Source organism: Notolabrus celidotus, chromosome 15 (assembly GCF_009762535.1).
Source record: "Notolabrus celidotus isolate fNotCel1 chromosome 15, fNotCel1.pri, whole genome shotgun sequence".
NCBI classification, from domain to species: Eukaryota; Metazoa; Chordata; class Actinopteri; order Labriformes; family Labridae; genus Notolabrus; species Notolabrus celidotus.
This window is the reverse complement of record NC_048286.1, coordinates 13,131,846-13,151,339: the sequence shown is the minus strand read 5'-3', so window position 1 is coordinate 13,151,339 and position 19,494 is coordinate 13,131,846. Positions and strand designations below refer to the sequence as shown.

Below are 19,494 nucleotides of genomic sequence, written 5' to 3'. Positions count from 1 at the left end.
CACACAGCTGCACAGCCATTACTCTCCACCTGGGGCCAATTTAAAAAGGGGTTCAATATGATGGCCCAAATAATCAAGCAATACATATCATTAGTCAGACAATTGTCCTCCCACATGCCTTGTTGGAAAGTCCATTACCCCCTTATGAAGGCACCAAACAAGCCCACTCCTGTTACCCTAAACTCACACAGCCTGCATTCGCCCCAGCCCAATTTGAATTCCAACAATGCACCCACCATTCTCCTGAAATGTTCAACCCACTTCCTCTATAACGTGCAGACATTCTTACTATTGAAGGCCATCCGAGCCAAGACAACTCCCCCCACCGCCCCTCTTTTTTCTCTCCTTCTCCTTCCCTGTTAAAACCATACTCCTCTTCAATCCCACAGGAAGTGCGAGAGGAAGACTGGAGAGGGAGTGGGCGGCAGGCATACTGCTGCTAGCTCAATGCTCAACCCCCCCCCCACCCCCCACTCTCCACAAACCATCACTGAGCCATGCCTGGAAAAGAAGAGTGGAGGAAGAAGGGAGGCAGTGAGCGAGAAAGAAAAATAACAACCACAAGCGAAGAAACCCACACATTTCACACATCATTCCAGGAGGAGAAAGCAGCTGTGACTCGGGAATTCCCAGTTGGTTTAAAGATTCCCAGCACGGAGCAGCAGGCCCAGGTTAAAGCACATCAACAGAGGGGACAGATAACTCTCACTCATTGCCTCCTCACTTCATCCAAACAAAAGAGATGCTCTTTGAGGAAGACTTTCGGCTTAAGGGTTTCTTATTTTTAGCCCCGATTGCTGACAGGCTTATTTCTGTGAAGGTCTTAACACTGTTTCACTGCGTTGCCTGCCAACATCTCTGTTACTGCCTTAGTCATGTCTCTAGCAAACTCTGCCCCGCTGAAGTCTTCACTAAGATAGACCCCATAAAAGGAATATTCTCCAAAAGCCCTGGGGTTTGTGTTAGTAAGCTTTACTCTGTTGCTCAGCCGTTACTCACCATTTCAACCTCTGCTTTACACATCAGCAGGCCCTTAAATCCACTGATGAGTACTTTCTTCCTCATGCACGCTGGCAGAGGCCAGGAGTCACGAACAAATAGGGCTTGGGGAATTAGTTTGTACAGCCGAGGAGCTCTCATCAATCTCGACACTGTGAAAAGGGTATTTTGTTACATGTTGCGTTGTACTTGCCAAAAGCATGACCAATTTAATTAGCTCAAGAAAGCTTGGAAGAATTTAGCTCCATCTTCCTGCTGACACATCCGACTAAAATGTTTGAAATGCAACAGGGTGCCACTGCCAAGTATTCGGGGCCCCAGAGCGCTAGGTTATAATCTTCAGAGTATTTTCATTACAATTCTATCTCCACTGAAAGAGAGTGAGCAGCAGCGACTGACAGAAAATGGTGGTAGTTTCTCATCAAACACCTCTCCCACAAGCCCACGGCTCGGATTTCGCCCATTGTTAACGTGCGGGGCGTTATCCTGTTCCTGACAAAAAAGAACATCACACATAGTCAACAAAGCTCAGAAACAATGCGCTAGCTTGTTTAAGACGATTATGACTGAGGAGGGTAGTTGTTTTAAGGCCGCCCCCTCACTACAGAGACACAGAGGGGCTTTTGCACAACCTAAGGCCTGGCTGCTCTGAATCAGTCATCAAAGGCACCAGACTTGGCAGACCAGACCCCTTTCTCGCTATCTGCTACACTGCTGAACATAAGGACCTGGCTCTGTATCAGTATGTATGAAACAAGCTCTCCGAACTTTGTTGAGTATGACAGAGAGTGGACTACAAAGTGTAGTCAGGGCACAAAACCTTCCTAACTTTTCAGTTATTTCGTGTGCAACCAATAAGAGAACCATCAATTTATCTGATCTTATAGCAGGATAATTATTTGCCCTAATTCCACCAAATGTAATGCTTGTATACATGACACGTGCAAGCATGCCACGAATGTTGAAACAGAATAACTCTTGATCTTTGAAAAAGGGTAACTAGCAGAAACAAAATTAGTCCAGGTAGAAGTTATATGATTTTTTTTAAACAAATGCAGCCGTACACTTCCATTTGTGTGCAGCTGTGGCTCAACGGTGGCTCAGTGGTGGATCATCTCCCAGTGGGAAGGTGGAGGTTCAATCTCAATTTCCCAAGTCACATTCCAAAGTGTCCCTGCATTTCCATGCTCATGATTTTAAATTCTGAGCATGGAAACGTAGGGACACTTTGGAATGCACTTCAAACTCAGAGGAAAAAAAAAACAGGATTTATACTTCTCTCCCTCCATCTCAGATGGACAAACTCAATTAAGTAATGATGATTCTGTGACCTTATCAAAAACTCTAGAGTAGCTTCAACATGTGGACATTATGGTGAGATTTCAGTTACAAACAGCTCAACAGATGTGATGATGTTTTCCAGCTCTAAATCCTGGATCTCATTTCGGATGTTTTTCAATTGCTGAGCAGGTGCAAAGCATTTATAACCCAGGATAAATCTTGGACATTTCCGATCACTTCATTTCCTGGAAGCACAGGATACAGGCATATTAAAACTATCAAAAATGTTGCCTCACTAACCCATACCACAAAGACAGAGTCAATATTTTTTCTACTGTAGATGCATATTTCAAATACCTCCTGCTTGACTGTTAGCAGAAATCAAGTTCAGTGGGTTGTTTACATGTCCTTTGACCCAGAAACCCAATCAGATTGTGATTATTTTTAATCTCCTTGAAATATTATGGGGGCCTGATAAGTGAAGTAATACTCAGATCAAAACTAAACAAGTAAATTCATATTAAAAAGTCTCAGACAGCCTTAATCAGCTCAGGAAGAGGTTGTTGATACACTGCAGGCCCAGAGGGCTAATCCTTACTGCCTGGCACTAGGCCAACTATGCATTCCAGGGTATTTCTACCAGGGAACCTATTCTCCACCTCGCTGCAATCAAGCTGGAGTGGTTTGTTATGAAAATGAAAGTTGAGGAGTTGATATTGATCGTTTTTCAGTGCTGCTTTTAAGTGTCACGGGGCAGTAATGTGCTGCAGTGCATGGGAATATATGCAATATATGGCCTTCTCTAATGGTTTGGTGTGCGATCTTGCAATAAGAGGGTCAGGTCCTGCATTTTATTAAGAGGAACACTGCAAGCAGGGCAAACAGAATTCCTCCTTTTTACAGGCCTCTGGCTTCAATTATGAAAACATGTGGTAATGAAGATGTTCCGCTCAGAGTCCCACCAGGAAATTAATTCCGAGCTCAACGAAGCATTGGTGTTGTTGAAACATACAGGGCAATTAGAAAAGGCAGGTGTTGTGTTTGGAGCACATTATATTTTATTGCTTCCAGTGGGAGTTAAACAAATCACAGATCAGCTCTCGCCAAGGCTTGCCACCACTACGATATTATAACCAACACTGTTAGCTCAGCTAGAAATGGCTGGGGTGAAACATGTTTTACAATGATGATGAAATCCCTGAGAGATGATATTGGCTTGTAAAACACAGGAACCAGGACAATGAAGGGCTGACATCTTCTTCTCCTCCTCATACACACTTCAACATATACACAACCAGCAGCACTATTATTATTGTAGCTCAGACAGAGTATGCATTGGAAGGCAGGTCTGTTTTGATTAAACCAAACCTTCAGGCAAACAAAAACATACTGATCAACTATTGATAGAATACAATATAGCCACATTAGGGACATAGCCCGGAGACTGATCCAACAATTTTCCCTCAGACTGACGTATCTCACAAAACTTGGTGCAGACTATCCATGGCATCCCAAGGACCAATCCCAAATGACTTTTCTGATGCTCTGGCACAACTGTGAGAACTACAGGTAGGCCATAATGGTTTCCACTGGATCAATGATGATCAGTTAGCCACACTTGGCTAACCACTCTGGAATTGTTAACCTGCAGACTATGTGTTCCCATGTTTGGCCATTTTAAAGCTATATAGATTGTGCTCAGTTTGGACTGTTTTCTGAGTGGTGTCTTACCTTTGTACTAGTAAAGAGAATTAGTAACTTTGGATAGTATTGACAATAATGTTCCCCTCATTAACGGTCTTAACATTGAGAATCCTTAAGTTGCCATTTCATGCCATCACTGCAAGATACCAAAATCATGAAGGATATTCCCTTTTGCCTTAGCTTTACTTTTCAGTGCAGAATAGCAAATGTAAGCATTTAAACACTGAATGCATGTTAGCATTGTTGATGAGATCAACATTTATCTCAAAGTACTTCTGTGCCAAAGTACTGCCTTCAGGAGTTGCAAGCATGGCTGCAGACTCTTAATCCTGATATCATTCCAGAAGTTTTTCTTTCTCTACTAATGTTTGTGTGTAGGATTAGATGCCCTGATCCACCATCAAACTCCAAAACAGCTCAATGGATTCTTTAGACAAAGCAGGCTTCATAACTTTTTGCCAACAGGGATGCTTTTCTCCTCACTGTTGACAGAGGGTTGTAAAGTCATGTCTACAAGGCAAGTTAAGGTCAAGGAAGACAGATAAGCCTGTGTCAAAGAAGACAACAAAGTCCTGAATAAAGAACCCTTTGTCCAATGACTTTGGGTTTCAGCAGAGAATGAGGGATCCCTTCAAGCTAGGTCTACACATGAGCCACAGAGGCTCAATGAGAATTAACTCATCTCATTAACTTTCATTTTCTTTGTGTACGTATATCAGTCATGCGTGTTCTCTCATTTTCTTATTTGGATCCTGGCCACCCACCCACTTTGTCAATTGGCTAATTTTCAGCCCTATTAACATTTTCTGTAGTAGACACTCCTGTTTGGAAGCCCAGAGAGGCTTACCACAAAAGGCACACTGTAAGTTGAGAATTCAAGCTTTGCACTCTGCAACTTGTCAATCCCAGACCCATTCAAAGATGTGACAGGAGGTCTAGACAAGAAGAAGCCCGGGGGCAATACAGGTATCAGTTAACAAGTGAGGGTGCATTGTAGATGTTTACTTTACTCGTGAGAACGACTTAACTGTAAAGCATGTTTCAATCACCCTATACACTCACAATACATCTAAAAATCAGCAAATTAGCAAGCTATTTTTCTCTTAATACAAATATCCAAGAGCTGCTGACAGCAGGATATAGGTTTAACTTTACAGAAGGTGTGTGTCTTCTTCTTGCCAAGAATATAGCACATGATTGATTCTGTACCAAGCCCTTGCAACAGAGCAGGTAATGCTTTAATAACATTGGCAAAGAAAACACACTTTTTCATAGGTAGTTGAGCAATAAAAACTAGAAGACAAGCCTGATCAGGTTTCCCTGGAAAGAAATTAATCATTATGTATTCTAAAAATGAACCTGACATAGATTCTGATGTTCATAAATTAACCCTCACTGTGCAGTACAGTCGAATTAAGAAGAGTTACTTTGTATTAATGACGTGCTTTTTAACGTTTCAGTTATAGGCTCAACCAGAGCCAATGCAAACTGATAGAAAATAGCCCACTACTTTAAATAAAGCCGGAAAAGAGCTTCAACATCCTTTTAAATAGGTTTAAATCAAGAAGCTTTTAATTTAAAACGGATGACAAATTAAATCCAGATCTCCTGTTCCAGTTTCTTCTGACAAACACAGGAATTTATTAACAGGAATTGAATAAAAAGACCAAAATGTGCCACACGTTCCAAACCAAACACTGAGAGTTATCGTTTAAAATGCACCACTTTGTTAATAGGTCAATGGTCCACACAGGAAGAGGCTAAATCCTAAAAGGGAAGTTTCATAGATCAGCCACAGCCCTCCAACCAATGCTTCCTTCTGGAATATTCTAAGATGTGGATTTGTTTACCAAGCTATTGTTCCCTCTCAATAGGGGAGTCCTCATCCGGGCGAGCACTGTCTGCCTGAAACCTCCTCAGAGTTCTGTTACCCTCAGGTCACTGGAGAAAAAGCCACACCTGCACTTGTTCTTCAGGATAGTGCTGAAAAACTCTCATCTCCAATTTAGATGCAAAAGTGGAGCAAAGCACAGCTAGAGGCCTCTTTAATAGTGATTACGTGAGAGCACGAATACCAAAGTCAAAGATCTCACCCCGTCCTTCTGATGTTTGTTTGTGCATCCTCAACTTTCCTGTTTTTCTCCCCCTGCCAGGATCCTTCCTTTAATCTATGCATCACCCCGTCCATCTCATTGACATTTCTTACATTTGCATTTTGACAAGAAGATCCATAGAGCCGAGCACTGCATACAAATACCACGGCTTATAAATCAGTAAGAAAAACAAGGCCTCAGACGATGCCTCTCTGCTTTCCTTCTGCACTGAACTGGGCTGCAAAAGCCTTCCAGAGCTGGCATGAGCGATGGTTTTCATTCAAACTGAAAGCCTCCAGTTTGGAAACATGTTTGTGCCCACTTTCCATCGTAACCTTCGCTTCTCTAACTGAGTTATGTTCTCAGCAGTTCCAGACTGACAGGAAACATTATAAACTGCTTTTTCAAACACATAAAGAAATAGGAAATTCTTTCAGATGAATTGGTCAGAAATATTTCAGTTCCTACAACCGACATAATGTAAAGAGACGGCAATACGAGCCAACCAATGGACATTATTTTTATGTCTGACAATAAACTGAGGCAGAACTAAGTTATGGGCTTGTTCCCACAGTATGTTTCAAAGGTTGTGTGAGAAAAATCATATACACAAATACATGTTAAGAACAGCAAGGACATTCATATGAAGGTCAAGTGTTTCTTTAAGGAGGTGTAAGGTATCAAATGCTAATGCAGCATTGTATTCTGTTCTAATCTTTATATAAAGATACAAAGTAAAAAAAAAAAGAATGAACTAGCATACCCAAGTGGTATTTTTTAAGTCATTATAATCAATGTACAGGCTTTCTCTTTTTGATGAATTGTTTACTCATTAAAATATCGAAAAAAAGGTCAAAAACATTTTTTTAATAAACAACCCAAAACCTGAAGGTATTACATTTATTATCAAATGCAAATGAGACCAAAAGAGGAATGCCAGGTAAAGTTTTCTGTCCCTTTCCTCTCTTTTCTTGTCCTTCATGAAAATCTAGAAGTGGGGGGAGGTAGGGCATAAGGCCTAACCCACATGGGTGAGAGCTTTAACCCAAACAGCCTTCTCATTCTGTCTCTACTTTCCCCATCTTCTTTCTGACATCTCTCCATGCTCTTCTCTCTGTCAAACCTCTCTTCTTTCCTCTCTTCCCAGATTAAATTGAGGGAGTAAGGGGAGGTAGTGCATACAGGCTTAAATGGAAAGGTAGAGTCCTAGCGCAAGCAGGCCCCTTGTCTTGGCTCTGCTTTCCCTGTCTTTGTTCTGACATCTACATACCCTTATCTCTGTTTTTTCTCTCTTCTCTTCTCCTCTCTTCTCTCTTTCTTCATTCCGTTGAGTAGGGGGAGGTAGGGCTTCCAGCATAACCCACATGGGTATGAGTTTGAGCCTCTGCCTTTCCTGTCCTCTTTCCAACATCTCTCCACATACCCTTCTGCTTTCTCTCATCTCTCTTCAAAGTATGAGGGTAGAGGGAGGTAGAGCATACAGCCTAACATGGAAGGGGTGAGTCCCAGCCAAAGCAGGCTTCTTGCCCTGGCTCTGCTTTCCCTGTCTTTATTCTGACAACTACATATTCTTCTCTCTGTTTTCCCTCTCTTCTCTTCTCTCTTTCTTCATTCAATTTAGGGAGTAGGGGGAGGTAGGGCATACAGCCTAACCCACTTAAGTATGAAATTTCTTGCCCTTGCTCTGCCTTTCCTGTCCTCTTTCTAACATCCCTCCATATACTCTTATCTCTGTTTTCACTGTATTCTCTCCTCTCTTGAGGGGGCAGGGGGAGGTAGGGCATACAGCCTAACCCACCCGGAGCTTGAGCATGAACAGGCTTCTCGCCCTAGCTACTGCTTTCCCGGTCTTCTTTTTGACATCTCGCCACATACTCTTCTGTTGTCTTCTTGCCTCAAAGGGGGCGGGTAGCAGGAGGTAGGGCATACAGCCTAACCTGGCGGGGTGAGTCCTAGCCCAAGCATTCCTTCTTCCTTCCCTGTCCTCTTTCTTTCTTTCTTTCTTTCTTTCTTTCTTTCTTTCTTTCTTTCTTTCTTTCTTTCTTTCTTTCTTTCTTTCTTTCTTTCTTTCTTTCAACTCTACAGACGATTTTTCTGTTGTCTTTTCTCTTTTTGCATCTTGGTATTGTGGGAGGTAAGGAGCATGGGGTGTGGGGTGTAGGGTACTATGTGGTACAATGGGCATAGCTTGACAAAACACAGGTAAGAGGAGGTGTGATGTACTGACTCTGGCTGCCCATCTTTATTCAAGCTTGGGTCGTCTGGGACATTGAGGGCCATGTGGTGTGTTTGGTAATTTATCAGAAGAGCATAAATATCGGAATCAGGGCATGATGGGATGGATTTCTTCACTAAGCTCTATCCTTTTCTTAGTGTACATCTACCTTGTGTTTTTTTAAAAATACTAAATCAGTTGTGGATTCATTAAATCCCCCAAAAAGAGGATTATCAGGGTGAAGTGATTTGTTCTTTGAAAGGGATTAACTGTGACTCTTAAAACACCAATATCATAAAAATGTGTGACCTTTCTTTAACACTACCTCAGTTGGAAATCTCTTACAAGGTTAGTAAACATGGACGGTCTGACTAACTCAATTGGAGCAGAGGCCTCTTTCCCTTTTAACACGACACTGCACCTGATGAGATGGGAAGATAGTGGAAGGCCTTTTTTTTTCCAGCCTGAATTCCTGAGTCTCTTTCCACTGGAGACTCCACGCACAGCCAGGGAATTGTGGAAAGGTCATAAATGCAGCGGATCACTTTGTTACCGTGTACAAACAAAGGACGCAGATCAGTTCAATGAGTAACCACATTCACTCACTTATTCCATGCTGGGTTCTCAGTGCATGTATACAAACTAAACAATGGATTTCAGTAGCTGCAGTTACAACACAACAAACACTGGTTTACTTTAAATGAAAGGCCCAAAGAAGAGCTTTCAAGAATTAAAATCAGAGATGAAGCAGGCCGTATTTCTAAACATATTAAATATTTATCCCATACACAAAACTTTGATTGTTTGTGGTTTGTTTAGTCTGAACAGCAGAGGAACCAGACGTGTAATTAATGGCTACAGCACCACTCGATTCTCTACACAACAGATTTACTGTGTTCATATTTGCCTAAAAGTAAGCCGGACAACAAAAAGCGGCTTCACTTCTGTCTTCCCTCTTGATGACATACAAGTCTAGCCTCGGGTGCGTCTGCTGCACACTACAGATCTCGCCTGCTCTTCAGAAGTATCAGCGCTGCCGGATAACCTGCCTTTTTACAGAGGCACTATTGTCCCAGAGTGAAACCAGAATCCTACACCTCGCCAGACGCTCTCTTAAAAGCTCTACCACTCAGACATGGTGCAGTTTATCAAAGCTGGGGAGGAGGAAGGCGAGGAAATATCCCTCCAGCTCCCACGGCTCATTCCAACAAGCTACATTTTCAACAATGGCTGCAGCAGATGGAAGTCTGGGAAGGTCGTCAGAGAAGCAGCTAGACACAGCAGAATCAGTGGTATAACAAGGACCACTATGGACCTGAAGTAGAGATTCTAGTATTTCACATGATCATAACCTATACTTCACTACCGTTGTCCATCTGATCCAAAAGAGGGGGTTTAATGACAAGAAAAGGTATTGTTTCTGGAAAAAATAGAGGACCGATGAGCAGAGCTGACTCGTTAGATCCCCACATAAGGCAGAGGGAAAAGCACTTACTCAGGGTGCTAAAATGCACTGCAGGAGCAAAATGTAGTCATGATTCAGCTTAACTTTTGCAGGTGTGCAAGCAGATTTAAATCCAGAAAAGATGGAGTTGGAATTCACCAGTATATTATCTTTTAATCTCATTCTGTCAATAACTAGAGTCACCTATTAACTTGGGAAAAGCATACGGATATAAGCCGGTTATCCCGTGCAGAAAGAAAGCAGAGGAGTCCTGAATAAGGGATTAGGGATTTAGCCATCAACATGCCCCTGAGATTACAGTCTGATCTCACAGGTTAAACCATAGCCCAGTTAAAGGGGGATCTCAGACAGACTCACCTCATAACTGTGCTAAGGCAGCTTGGAACAGTCGCACTTAAAAGGTAGAAGAGTTTGGAAATATTTATACATGTAGGAAAAAAATGTGATCATCTCTACCGTACAACTTTCGTCCAAATGATTCAAAAACCATTCAGTATTTCATCATGGGAAATAAATCACCTCAGTTATTACTTGTGGTTAAGTGCTGGGAGAAGCTGTGGGCATTATTTACAACCTCTCCACACATGATGACAGTTAATAAACTGAGCATGCCAGCGCGTGGGGACGAGGCTCTTTTCTATTATTCAGCAGGTCCTGTCTGACTCCCACAGAAAGCATCACACACTGTTGGCTGTCAGGAGTAGCCGACTGACAGGTGGGCGTCCTCTGGGAGAAGCTGCTCGCTGCCAGGACTGTTATCAAATCTCAAATTCATTTCCAAAAAGACTTAATGGATTCCCCATAGCAGGAGTGCAGCTAGAGGCAGGGCTAAATGACTATGTGGGAGAGGATCTGCTTATTTTCATGTAGGATTTCAGTTAGTACGCGCAGAATAAGAACATACATTTCACATATCTGCGAATAAGAATATTTTAATTGTCCAACACATCCTTCCTCTGTCAGCAAACGCTGCTTCCACCATGTCAAGTAGAAATGCACCAAATGTGAAAATCAGTCAATCATCACCAATGTTTAAATAAGATTTAGCAACTAGCTGATTTAACACTGGTGTTTTTGCATTATTATTCTTCTTGTAAGGTTTTATGGGACAATGAGCTTTACTGTATTCAAAGTAATTCAAGGAGTACCTCTTCTTGAAATGTCACTGGTATATCTTTGACAAGCTGCATGTTGATGATTTTTCACAGAGACAGTGTAATACTCTTACACTGCCAGCATATTCTTTCACATTACACCATCAGTCAGTTCTTCGGCCCGATATAAAACCTCTTTCTTAAAGCTGCTGTTGGTAGTCACAGAGTAAACATCTGTTCAGACTCAGAGAGAGGAACTTCGAATGTCAACACTATCCCTCCCAACCAGATTTCCTCTTAGCCCCCCAACACAGATCGGCGTCTGCAGTCATGATAGTGCCAGACTCATAACCAATCGGAGGACGTAGTAGGGGCCGCCCCTTAACCAATCAGGACAGAGGATTGGAGATTAGCTATGATTGGTCCATCATAATGGGAACGAGGGGAATAATAACATTGCTTGATACAAAGGCATTGGAAAACACAGAGATTTCGCAATAGTCTTAAATGACTCCAGTTACCGATGAGTACCGATGGGTATTAAGACCTTTTCTCCAAACCCACCAGAAAAAAGTAACGTTTTTTTACACCATTCCTACCAACAGCAGCTTTAACCCAAGTTGTGCATCGTCTGACTCTGGTGCATTACGCATTATTTGCCATGCGCTGATGTCTATCCACCTGAGGTGGACCTCCCACATAGACACAATCAGAAAAAAGGCCCAGCAGAGGATGTACTTCCTGCGTCAGCTCAGGAAGTTCAACCTGCCTCAGGAGCTGCTGATCATGTTCTACACCTCCATCATCCAGTCTGTTCTGTGCACCTCCATCACTGTCTGGTTTGGCTCTGCAACCAAACTAGACAAACACAGACTGCAGCGGACTATAAGGACTGCAGAGAAAATCATCGGTGTCGACCTGCCCCCCATCCAGGACTTGTACCGGTCCCGGGCCAGGAAACGGGCAGGGAGCATTACCGCTGACCCCTCACACCCTGGACACAAATTCTTCAAACTCCTCCCCTCCGGCAGGCGCTACAGATCACTGTGCGCCAAAACAACCCGCCATAAGAACAGTTTCTTCCCCCAGGCTGTCACTCTGATGAACACTAAACCATAACAGTGTCATACCTGTCAGATAAATACTCTCTGTAAATATACATGTAGATATACAATGCAACAATTCTCAAGCAGAATTCCATATTTCTATTTTTTGTATTATTTAACTTCTATTTTATAATGTAAAACTACCTCTGCAACTCACCACTGCACTTTATCATATTATTTTAGCCTGTACATATTAGTCAAGCTATTTGTTGTTTCTTTGTATTTATAGCTAAGGTTATTGTTATTATATTTTCATTTTATTTTTTATTGTAGTTCTTATTCTTATTCCTATTCTTATGCCTTGTACAAAGAGAGCACAGTTTACCAAAGTCAAATTCCTTGTGTGTTCAAGCATACTTGGCGAATAAAGCTGATTCTGATTCTGATTCTGATTCTTCTGAAATATATGTGCTAACACCGATGTTTAATTGTGGTTCATCTTCACCGTCAAGTTTTATGACATCCCTGAACTCACAGTTTACAGAGACATCAGAGGTAAACTTCATACCTTAAATTTCTTATAATCTTTAAAAAAAAAAAAAAAGAAGTCTTTGATGTAAGGGAGAGGTAGACATAAGTTAAATTTCTCACTTCCAGCCAGGAGCTGTCATTTTTTCCAGCTGAAATGACCACTGCTAGCACAATTCAGCTGTAGCTGGCTAGCTAAGATAGCACACGCTCCATGACCTAATTGAAAACACTCTGTACTATTTTATAGGGTTTCTGGCTGATTTTCCTAAAGTGATAATGTTCTGAACAAGATTAGATTATGTTCAAACATCATTCTTTTTGACTGCATGGTTAAAATGCAAACAGTTTAACTTGGAACACAGCACAGAGAAAGGCCCTTTGCATTCACACTAAGCTCAGTGTTTGGCAGACGTTAAGCCGTTTCTGGTAACTCAAATTAAAAGTGGAATTCAGGACTTGTTCTCACACAGCTTGAAAGCCTTCATGTGACCTGTTACCAAGTTAATATGATGTGTGTCTTCGCTTTATGATTCCACAAAGAAACACACAGTTTGATTATTTTCTTTAACTTCTGTCCGTGTTTATTTTTCTCTTAAGGCAAACACAGAAAAGACACCACCCACCAAACACTTCAAATCCCTCTTACCACAGCCTCATGCTCACTGTTTCAACATGATGTGGAGAAATCCAAGGCTTGACAGGCCTGCTATGCTCAGTGATGGTTGCTAAGCTATGATTGGACAATCAGTGCTTGTGGGAGGAGTTAAATAAACTTAATTAAAAATGATGAATGTGAGTGAGTTTAATGTGTGTGTACATTTCAGTCCACTAACAGCTCAGCAGTGGTTTATTTGATTAAGTGAGGATTGTTAATGTGTTATTTGTTCAGCTCATTGATATATATATAGTGAAAAGGAGTTTGACTCATTATCATTAGAATAACAACAGGATGAATGATTGTATTTATTAAGAAATAAATCTCCAAAGAGAGCATCACCATCAAGCACTATAAATTAATTTTCTAGCACCAATCTACATTTCAGTTTTGTGTTTTTCTCAATCAAACAACTCTCACCTCTTCTTGGTAACCAGGTGTTCTCACCTTTCTCTTAGCAACACAAACACTCTCAGCTATAACTGACTACCAATACAAATCAAACTGTCGTCAATCACTGAAAAACATATCTCCTGGCCCGGTGATTTTAAAATAAGTCAAAGGATTACACGTTCCTTTGTAGGCTGAGAAAATTATCCTCTTCCTTAAGTCTTATTAAACCCTTTCAAACCCCATGGATTATCTCAGAAATGCATTGTCACTAAGCTCCGATCAAGACTGCTTTCTGTCTGTTTGTTTTGATATTGCAGAGATGCTTACGTTAAATGTGCTATATTTCAATACTGTTTCTTTAATTGGGTCGATTTGGAAATGTTACATATAAGTTGGTTCAGTCAGCGATTGTCATTCACAGCTGATGATCTCACTAAGCCCTCTACCAGCATCCACCTCTACCTCAGTTAGAAGATCCATGCGACATCCTCTTATACTGTTTCTCCAGAAAAGCTCTGAGTGCAACGATGCAGCTAAAAAAAAAAACACACAAGCGCCCCTTCAGCTGTAGCCCTCCCCTCCTCCCAAACAACAATAAGGTTGTCCATCACAGCAGTTCACTCAGGACATCCTCATTTGCCAATTTGGTGGACATTGCTCAACCGTAGTCCACGACGGTGCTGCTTATGATCTCCATTTGACACCGAATAATGTAAATACACCTGGGGTGAAGGCTTCATTGTCAAAGAGCAGGACTGATTCATTATATTTCAATTGACATAAAATAATGAAAGCAAGGCCTGAATGTTGTGCCATGACTCTGTGTCAAGGGATCTTTTCGACCAACACGAACCTGGTTCTAGTTTCGGACTGGTGTTCCTGCTGGTTTGGAGCAGGTTCAACTTGCGAACCAACTCGGCACCAGTTTGTTTTTCCAGCCGCTCGAGCCCGTGGAAGATCAACGTCATGACGTCACTTCTGCGTGACCGCTTTTCCAGGCAGCGCTCAAACGAACTTTCCCTGACAATAACAACGATGGCGGACAATGTAGCATGCTTGCTGGTGATCCCTTCTAAAATGGATTTGGTCCTGATCAATCCTTCCAGCTTGTTTTGGATCTCCTGCGAGGACCAAACCTCGACTGAACACTGCTTAGCCTTGGAATCCATTAGCTTTGTTTTGTTATTTTTACGCTGCAGGAAAATGGCGGAGACTGGTTTGGTAGGTCTTTTTGGTCATGGCAACCCCTCATCCCTGACGTAAGCGCTTCGCGGTTCTAGACCAGCAAAGAGTTGGTGCTACTTTGGAACCTGTTTTCCTGGCCGGAAGCCAGCTCTCTTGCAGTTTAAACTCAAAAAACTGGTTCTCAATTTATCACCAGCACGAACCAGCCCTGGAACTGCCTCGTGGAAAAGGGACCTCTTTGGGGAATGAAAAAGGGTTCACTCTCAAAATGACTGCAGGGAAGCCATGAGTGAAAGTATTCACAGTGTGTTTTTGTTTATCATCCAAGTACCAATGCTTAATATAAAGAAAAAGTATTGCAAAAAGTCAAAGTGTAGTTAAAAGGATTTATTCTGAGTTAATAGATAAGCCAACTGTAAACTTGATGGCGAAAATCCCAGGAACACAATCCAACACCCTCCAGCTAATCTTTCTTTAATCAATAACAAAAACGTTTGTGTTTATCAAGAAATAAAGCAGCTCATGTATTAAATCAAGTGTCAGTTGGATGTTCTATTTTGAAGATTTGATGCCATAAGAATGTAATTAGTATCTTGTGCGAAACCTGTTTCACGTTGATTGGACTCGGTGTGCTAAAAAATCCCAGTGTGCCACTCAGAAACATCTGTCTTAGCCTCTGGCCAACAACAAAAACAACATCAACAACAAATAAAACTCTCACACCATATGGCTGCCTCGCTCTTCCTTTGAAATAGAAGTTGAATCAGTGTCAAAAAATGAACCAAACAGCACTGCTTGGCATAGCTATCATTTCAGCTGCTCCTTTCTAATCTCCTCTGTTCTTAATGCAATTCTATAATCCTTATTTACTGTGGAGGCTTTCTGTTGCATGAAATCTGCGCTGTCTGGTTTGTTTAGGAGCAAAGAAATATTTAGGAACTCTGTCTTTCTTGAATCGCAAACAGAGACAGTGAAAGATGCAACTTGCACACATGTGCTGCTGGCATTGTGCTCACTGTTCTTGTCTACTCATGAGGAGGAACAACAGTGCAATGAGATGGACAGTGATGATTCATGAGAATAGGAAGTTAAAGTCATTAGGGAGCAAAGTGATACTTCTGGTCACTTTCTCTCCCCGACATCTGGCCTAAATGAGGGCTGAGTCACTCAAACTACACGTGAAGTGCTCGTATATTAAATTCAACCACGAGGAAACAGGATCTTTCCTGTGCTTATTTTTCAGTCAAATCTATGTCAGATTCTACCTTAGCCTCAAGTGAGTGGTTCACTTACAGACTAAAACTTAAAAAGAAAACACATAATACGTGAAGGAAAGCTTTCAATTTAGAGTCAAAACACTAACGTGTTTAAAACATTTGATTTCTGTGGCCTTTACCTCAGGGCCATAAGGAAACACTAAAACATGTAGAGCAAGAGCGACCAAGGAACCTGCGCCTGTTTGTCTAACACTTGTTCTTTTATCATCCTCAGTACATAGATCACTTACAAAAACTAGATGCATCCTGGGAAAATGCTTTTGGTCCTCCATTATTTTTTGTAAGAAGATACAAGAGTACCTGGGATTCAAGGTGACAGCATTGTCCTCATTCAATTTCTATTTTTGCCTACAAAGAGGTCAACGCTGTGCAAGGAGGGATGGGACAAAACTGGTCATTAATTATGCACTTTACCTTTAAGAGGTATTCTTCATCTAATCAGATTGTGTTTTGTGTCATTATATGACTGTCTTGCAGGATTATCGCAGACTCTCTGTGACCTGATATGATCAGGTAGCCTATCATATCCTGAGTTGCTCTGCAAGTACCTCTGTTAGTGTAAAGCACTTGAGACAGTAATGCTAACTTTAACCAGATAGCAAAGAGATTGAAAAAAAAAAAAAAAAAAAAAGACAAAATAGAAACATTATGACAATAAAGTAAAGTATGCAAGAAGTTGCACAATTCTCACCCCTCCTTGTAGCATCATCTTTTCGCACATGTAAAGTAAAATGTTTCAGTGCTTGCTAATGGAACTGATTGATTTTGTTTCTTTTGTATAACTATTTCTTCTTTTCTTCTTGTCTGTTTTTTTTCTATTTTACTTTTACATGATCGAAATAAAGACATCAAATCAAATCACTGTGGTGCAAATGTGCGTATCTCTCATTGCGCAGTTTTCCATAAGGTCAATTCAATCACAACTTTTCCTCAACAGAGCGACTGTTTTCATTATCAATAATCATCCAGCATTGATACTGGACACTGAACTGTAGTAGTGCCTCTATGTAGCTACTTTTTACTGGGTCACAGACTGAACACAGGGGCAGAGAGAAACTTTTCTCCCACACCGGATCAAGTTTCTCTGCGGCTTTTTCAGCGGTCTGTGATTTCTATGAGATTTATGTAAATGCTGAACGAGCAAAGTGGAAAGCGAAAGCCCGATCAGAGCTCAGACTTGAGCCCCACACAGGCTATATGTTGTAAAAAAAAAAAAATCTCCCTGTCTGACATACCTTTCTTTTCCGTCAGAGCACAGCAGCCCAGACACAGCACAGAGGTGAGACTGATCCACTTCACTAAACAGGCTGCCATCGTGGTTTTGAAGCTCCGCGTGAGAAGGTGTCATTCCATGCCAATGTCCCGCGATATTCCGCTTTCACAAAACTGAAGGATCTGTAGGTACTTCTGTCTTATTCAGTGAAAAGAGTTTTTCCTTCTCTGGGAAACTTTGACAGCTCCTCCTCCTCGCAGATATCTCCAGCAGTCCGGGGCTCGTGCAGCGCGAGGACAAACTACTGGCTGCTCTGACGTCAGCAGGAGGAAGGACAGATGCGCCTCTCTGAGTGCTCAGGTAAAATCAGAGAGGCTGAGTTTAAGACAAAATTATACTCTGCTCTCTTGATATAGTCTGTAGTGTGTAGAAAAACAAAAAATGAGTACTAGATGGAGCCAACGCATAGGAAAATGACATGTAGTTGCAAACCTGCTGTGATTAATTTAACTAATTTAATTTAACTAGTTATAGTCCTTCAAAACATCAGTCACAATGTTTATTTCCGTGAACACACGAATTCATTTGTTCCTCAAATGTAAAATATTGAAATCATTTGACCTTGTGGATTTTAAATCTGCACAAATTATGTATAAGGCATAAGGCAATGAAAATCTTCTGCCAGGAAATACTCAAAGATTGTTCTTTTTCTTCTTTTATTCAATATTTATTTGATTTTCCAAATAACAAGAAGGACGATGACAGGGACAGTACACCTGATTTACAATAACACTAAAACACACAAAAAACAAAAACAAAACACATATGCAAAACCACGAAATCAATAACAACAGTAAACATTCAAGTGGTGGAGGAGGAGGAGGCGGGGGCAACATTAGTGCAGTTTCCCATTATCACTTTGATTATAATAATCTTACATGCATAGCAATGCCTACATTATTCAGGGATCTACTGTCCAAGCTTTTCTCTGATTATTTCAAAGATTTTTCTTTGAAAGAGAGGGGGGTTATATAACTTAAGAGGGAAGTTAACATTAAAGATGGTGAGTGTTTGGACCACAAGGAAAAGCTTTTGTATCTCAAGCTGTGGTGTAAAGCTGTGGAACAGACTCAACATTGAGCTAGAGCAATGTCAGAACATAATCCAGTTCAGGAAGAGGTATAAAGAAGTAATTTTCATGAGGTACAAGGAGAAAGACAAGTGTTAAGAATCATGAGGGGTTTGCTTTTGATTGTAGGTGTAAGTATGAAGATAGGAGATGAAGATTTGTTTAGTGTAAATGCTCTCGTATAATGCCAGAAAATAGTGAATAAAGGGGTAGGATTAGATCAGTTTTAACTTCTTTCTATTCCTTTTCACACATGTAAAGTAAAATGTTTCCGTGCTTGCTAATGGAACTCATTGATTTGGGGTTTTTGTATAACGATTTCTTATTTTTTACTTGTATGTTGTTTTTTTTTCTATTTTACTTTTACATGTTCGAAATAAAGACATCAAATCAAATAATTTACAGGCAGAAATGCATACCATGGGGCGCTGGTGGCCTAGCGGTCTAAGCGTCCCATGTTTAGAGGCTATAGTCCTCCTTGCAGAAGTTGCTAGTTCGATTCCCGGCTGGTTGACCATTTACTGCATGTCTTCCCCCACTCTCCACTCCCCACATTTCCTGTCTCTCTTCAGCTGTCCTGTACATTAAAGGCCAAAATGCCAAAAAAAAATATAACTTTAGAAATGCATACCATGTGTTCTTTTTCTTTAAAACCATTCTAAAAAGTTTTTTTTTAAAAAAGACTGTCAGGGGGAAGAGATAGGATTTGGATATTCTCTAGCAGGACACAACTTTTAAAGTGCATAAAGTAGCATAATTACACACAAGACCTTGACTTGTAGTCGATTTTTGAGGCCAAACATAACACAGGATAAAGCCAACATATCATTTTTGTTGACAGTCATTTCAACTTCTTTTAAAAGTACGTCCAAAGCATTTCCTAGGACAGTGGACAAACCACAAATAGAGAGACTGCGCATTTTAACTGCCCACCTCAGACATGTATATTATTAATGTATCGCAATTTCTTAGCACTTGTCAGTCAGTATATGCAGGGCCGTGTCCAGACTTTTGACAACACTCGCACGGGCACTGACTTCTGCAGGGGTGGTGTGTAAGTATTTGCTCATATACACACACACACACACACACACACACACACACACACACACACACACACACACACACACACACACACACACACACACACACACACATACAAGTGGATAGAATTTGTTAATCTTTTCTGTCTCCACTAATAAAATCTACAAATA

General features: G+C 41.1%; 1 protein-coding gene across 2 annotated transcripts in view; it reads right to left on the bottom strand.

The window, feature by feature from the left end:
- Positions 1-17,429, bottom strand: part of egfra (epidermal growth factor receptor a (erythroblastic leukemia viral (v-erb-b) oncogene homolog, avian)) — a 47,073-nt gene extending 29,644 nt beyond the window's left edge. For both annotated transcript variants that reach the window (XM_034703793.1, XM_034703794.1), the window contains exon 1: positions 17,174-17,429. In XM_034703793.1, the coding sequence (XP_034559684.1) occupies positions 17,174-17,252 (79 nt within the window). In that variant the 5' untranslated portion in view covers positions 17,253-17,429. The remainder of the gene's footprint in view (positions 1-17,173) is intronic.
- Between the last annotated feature and the right edge of the window lie 2,065 nt (positions 17,430-19,494).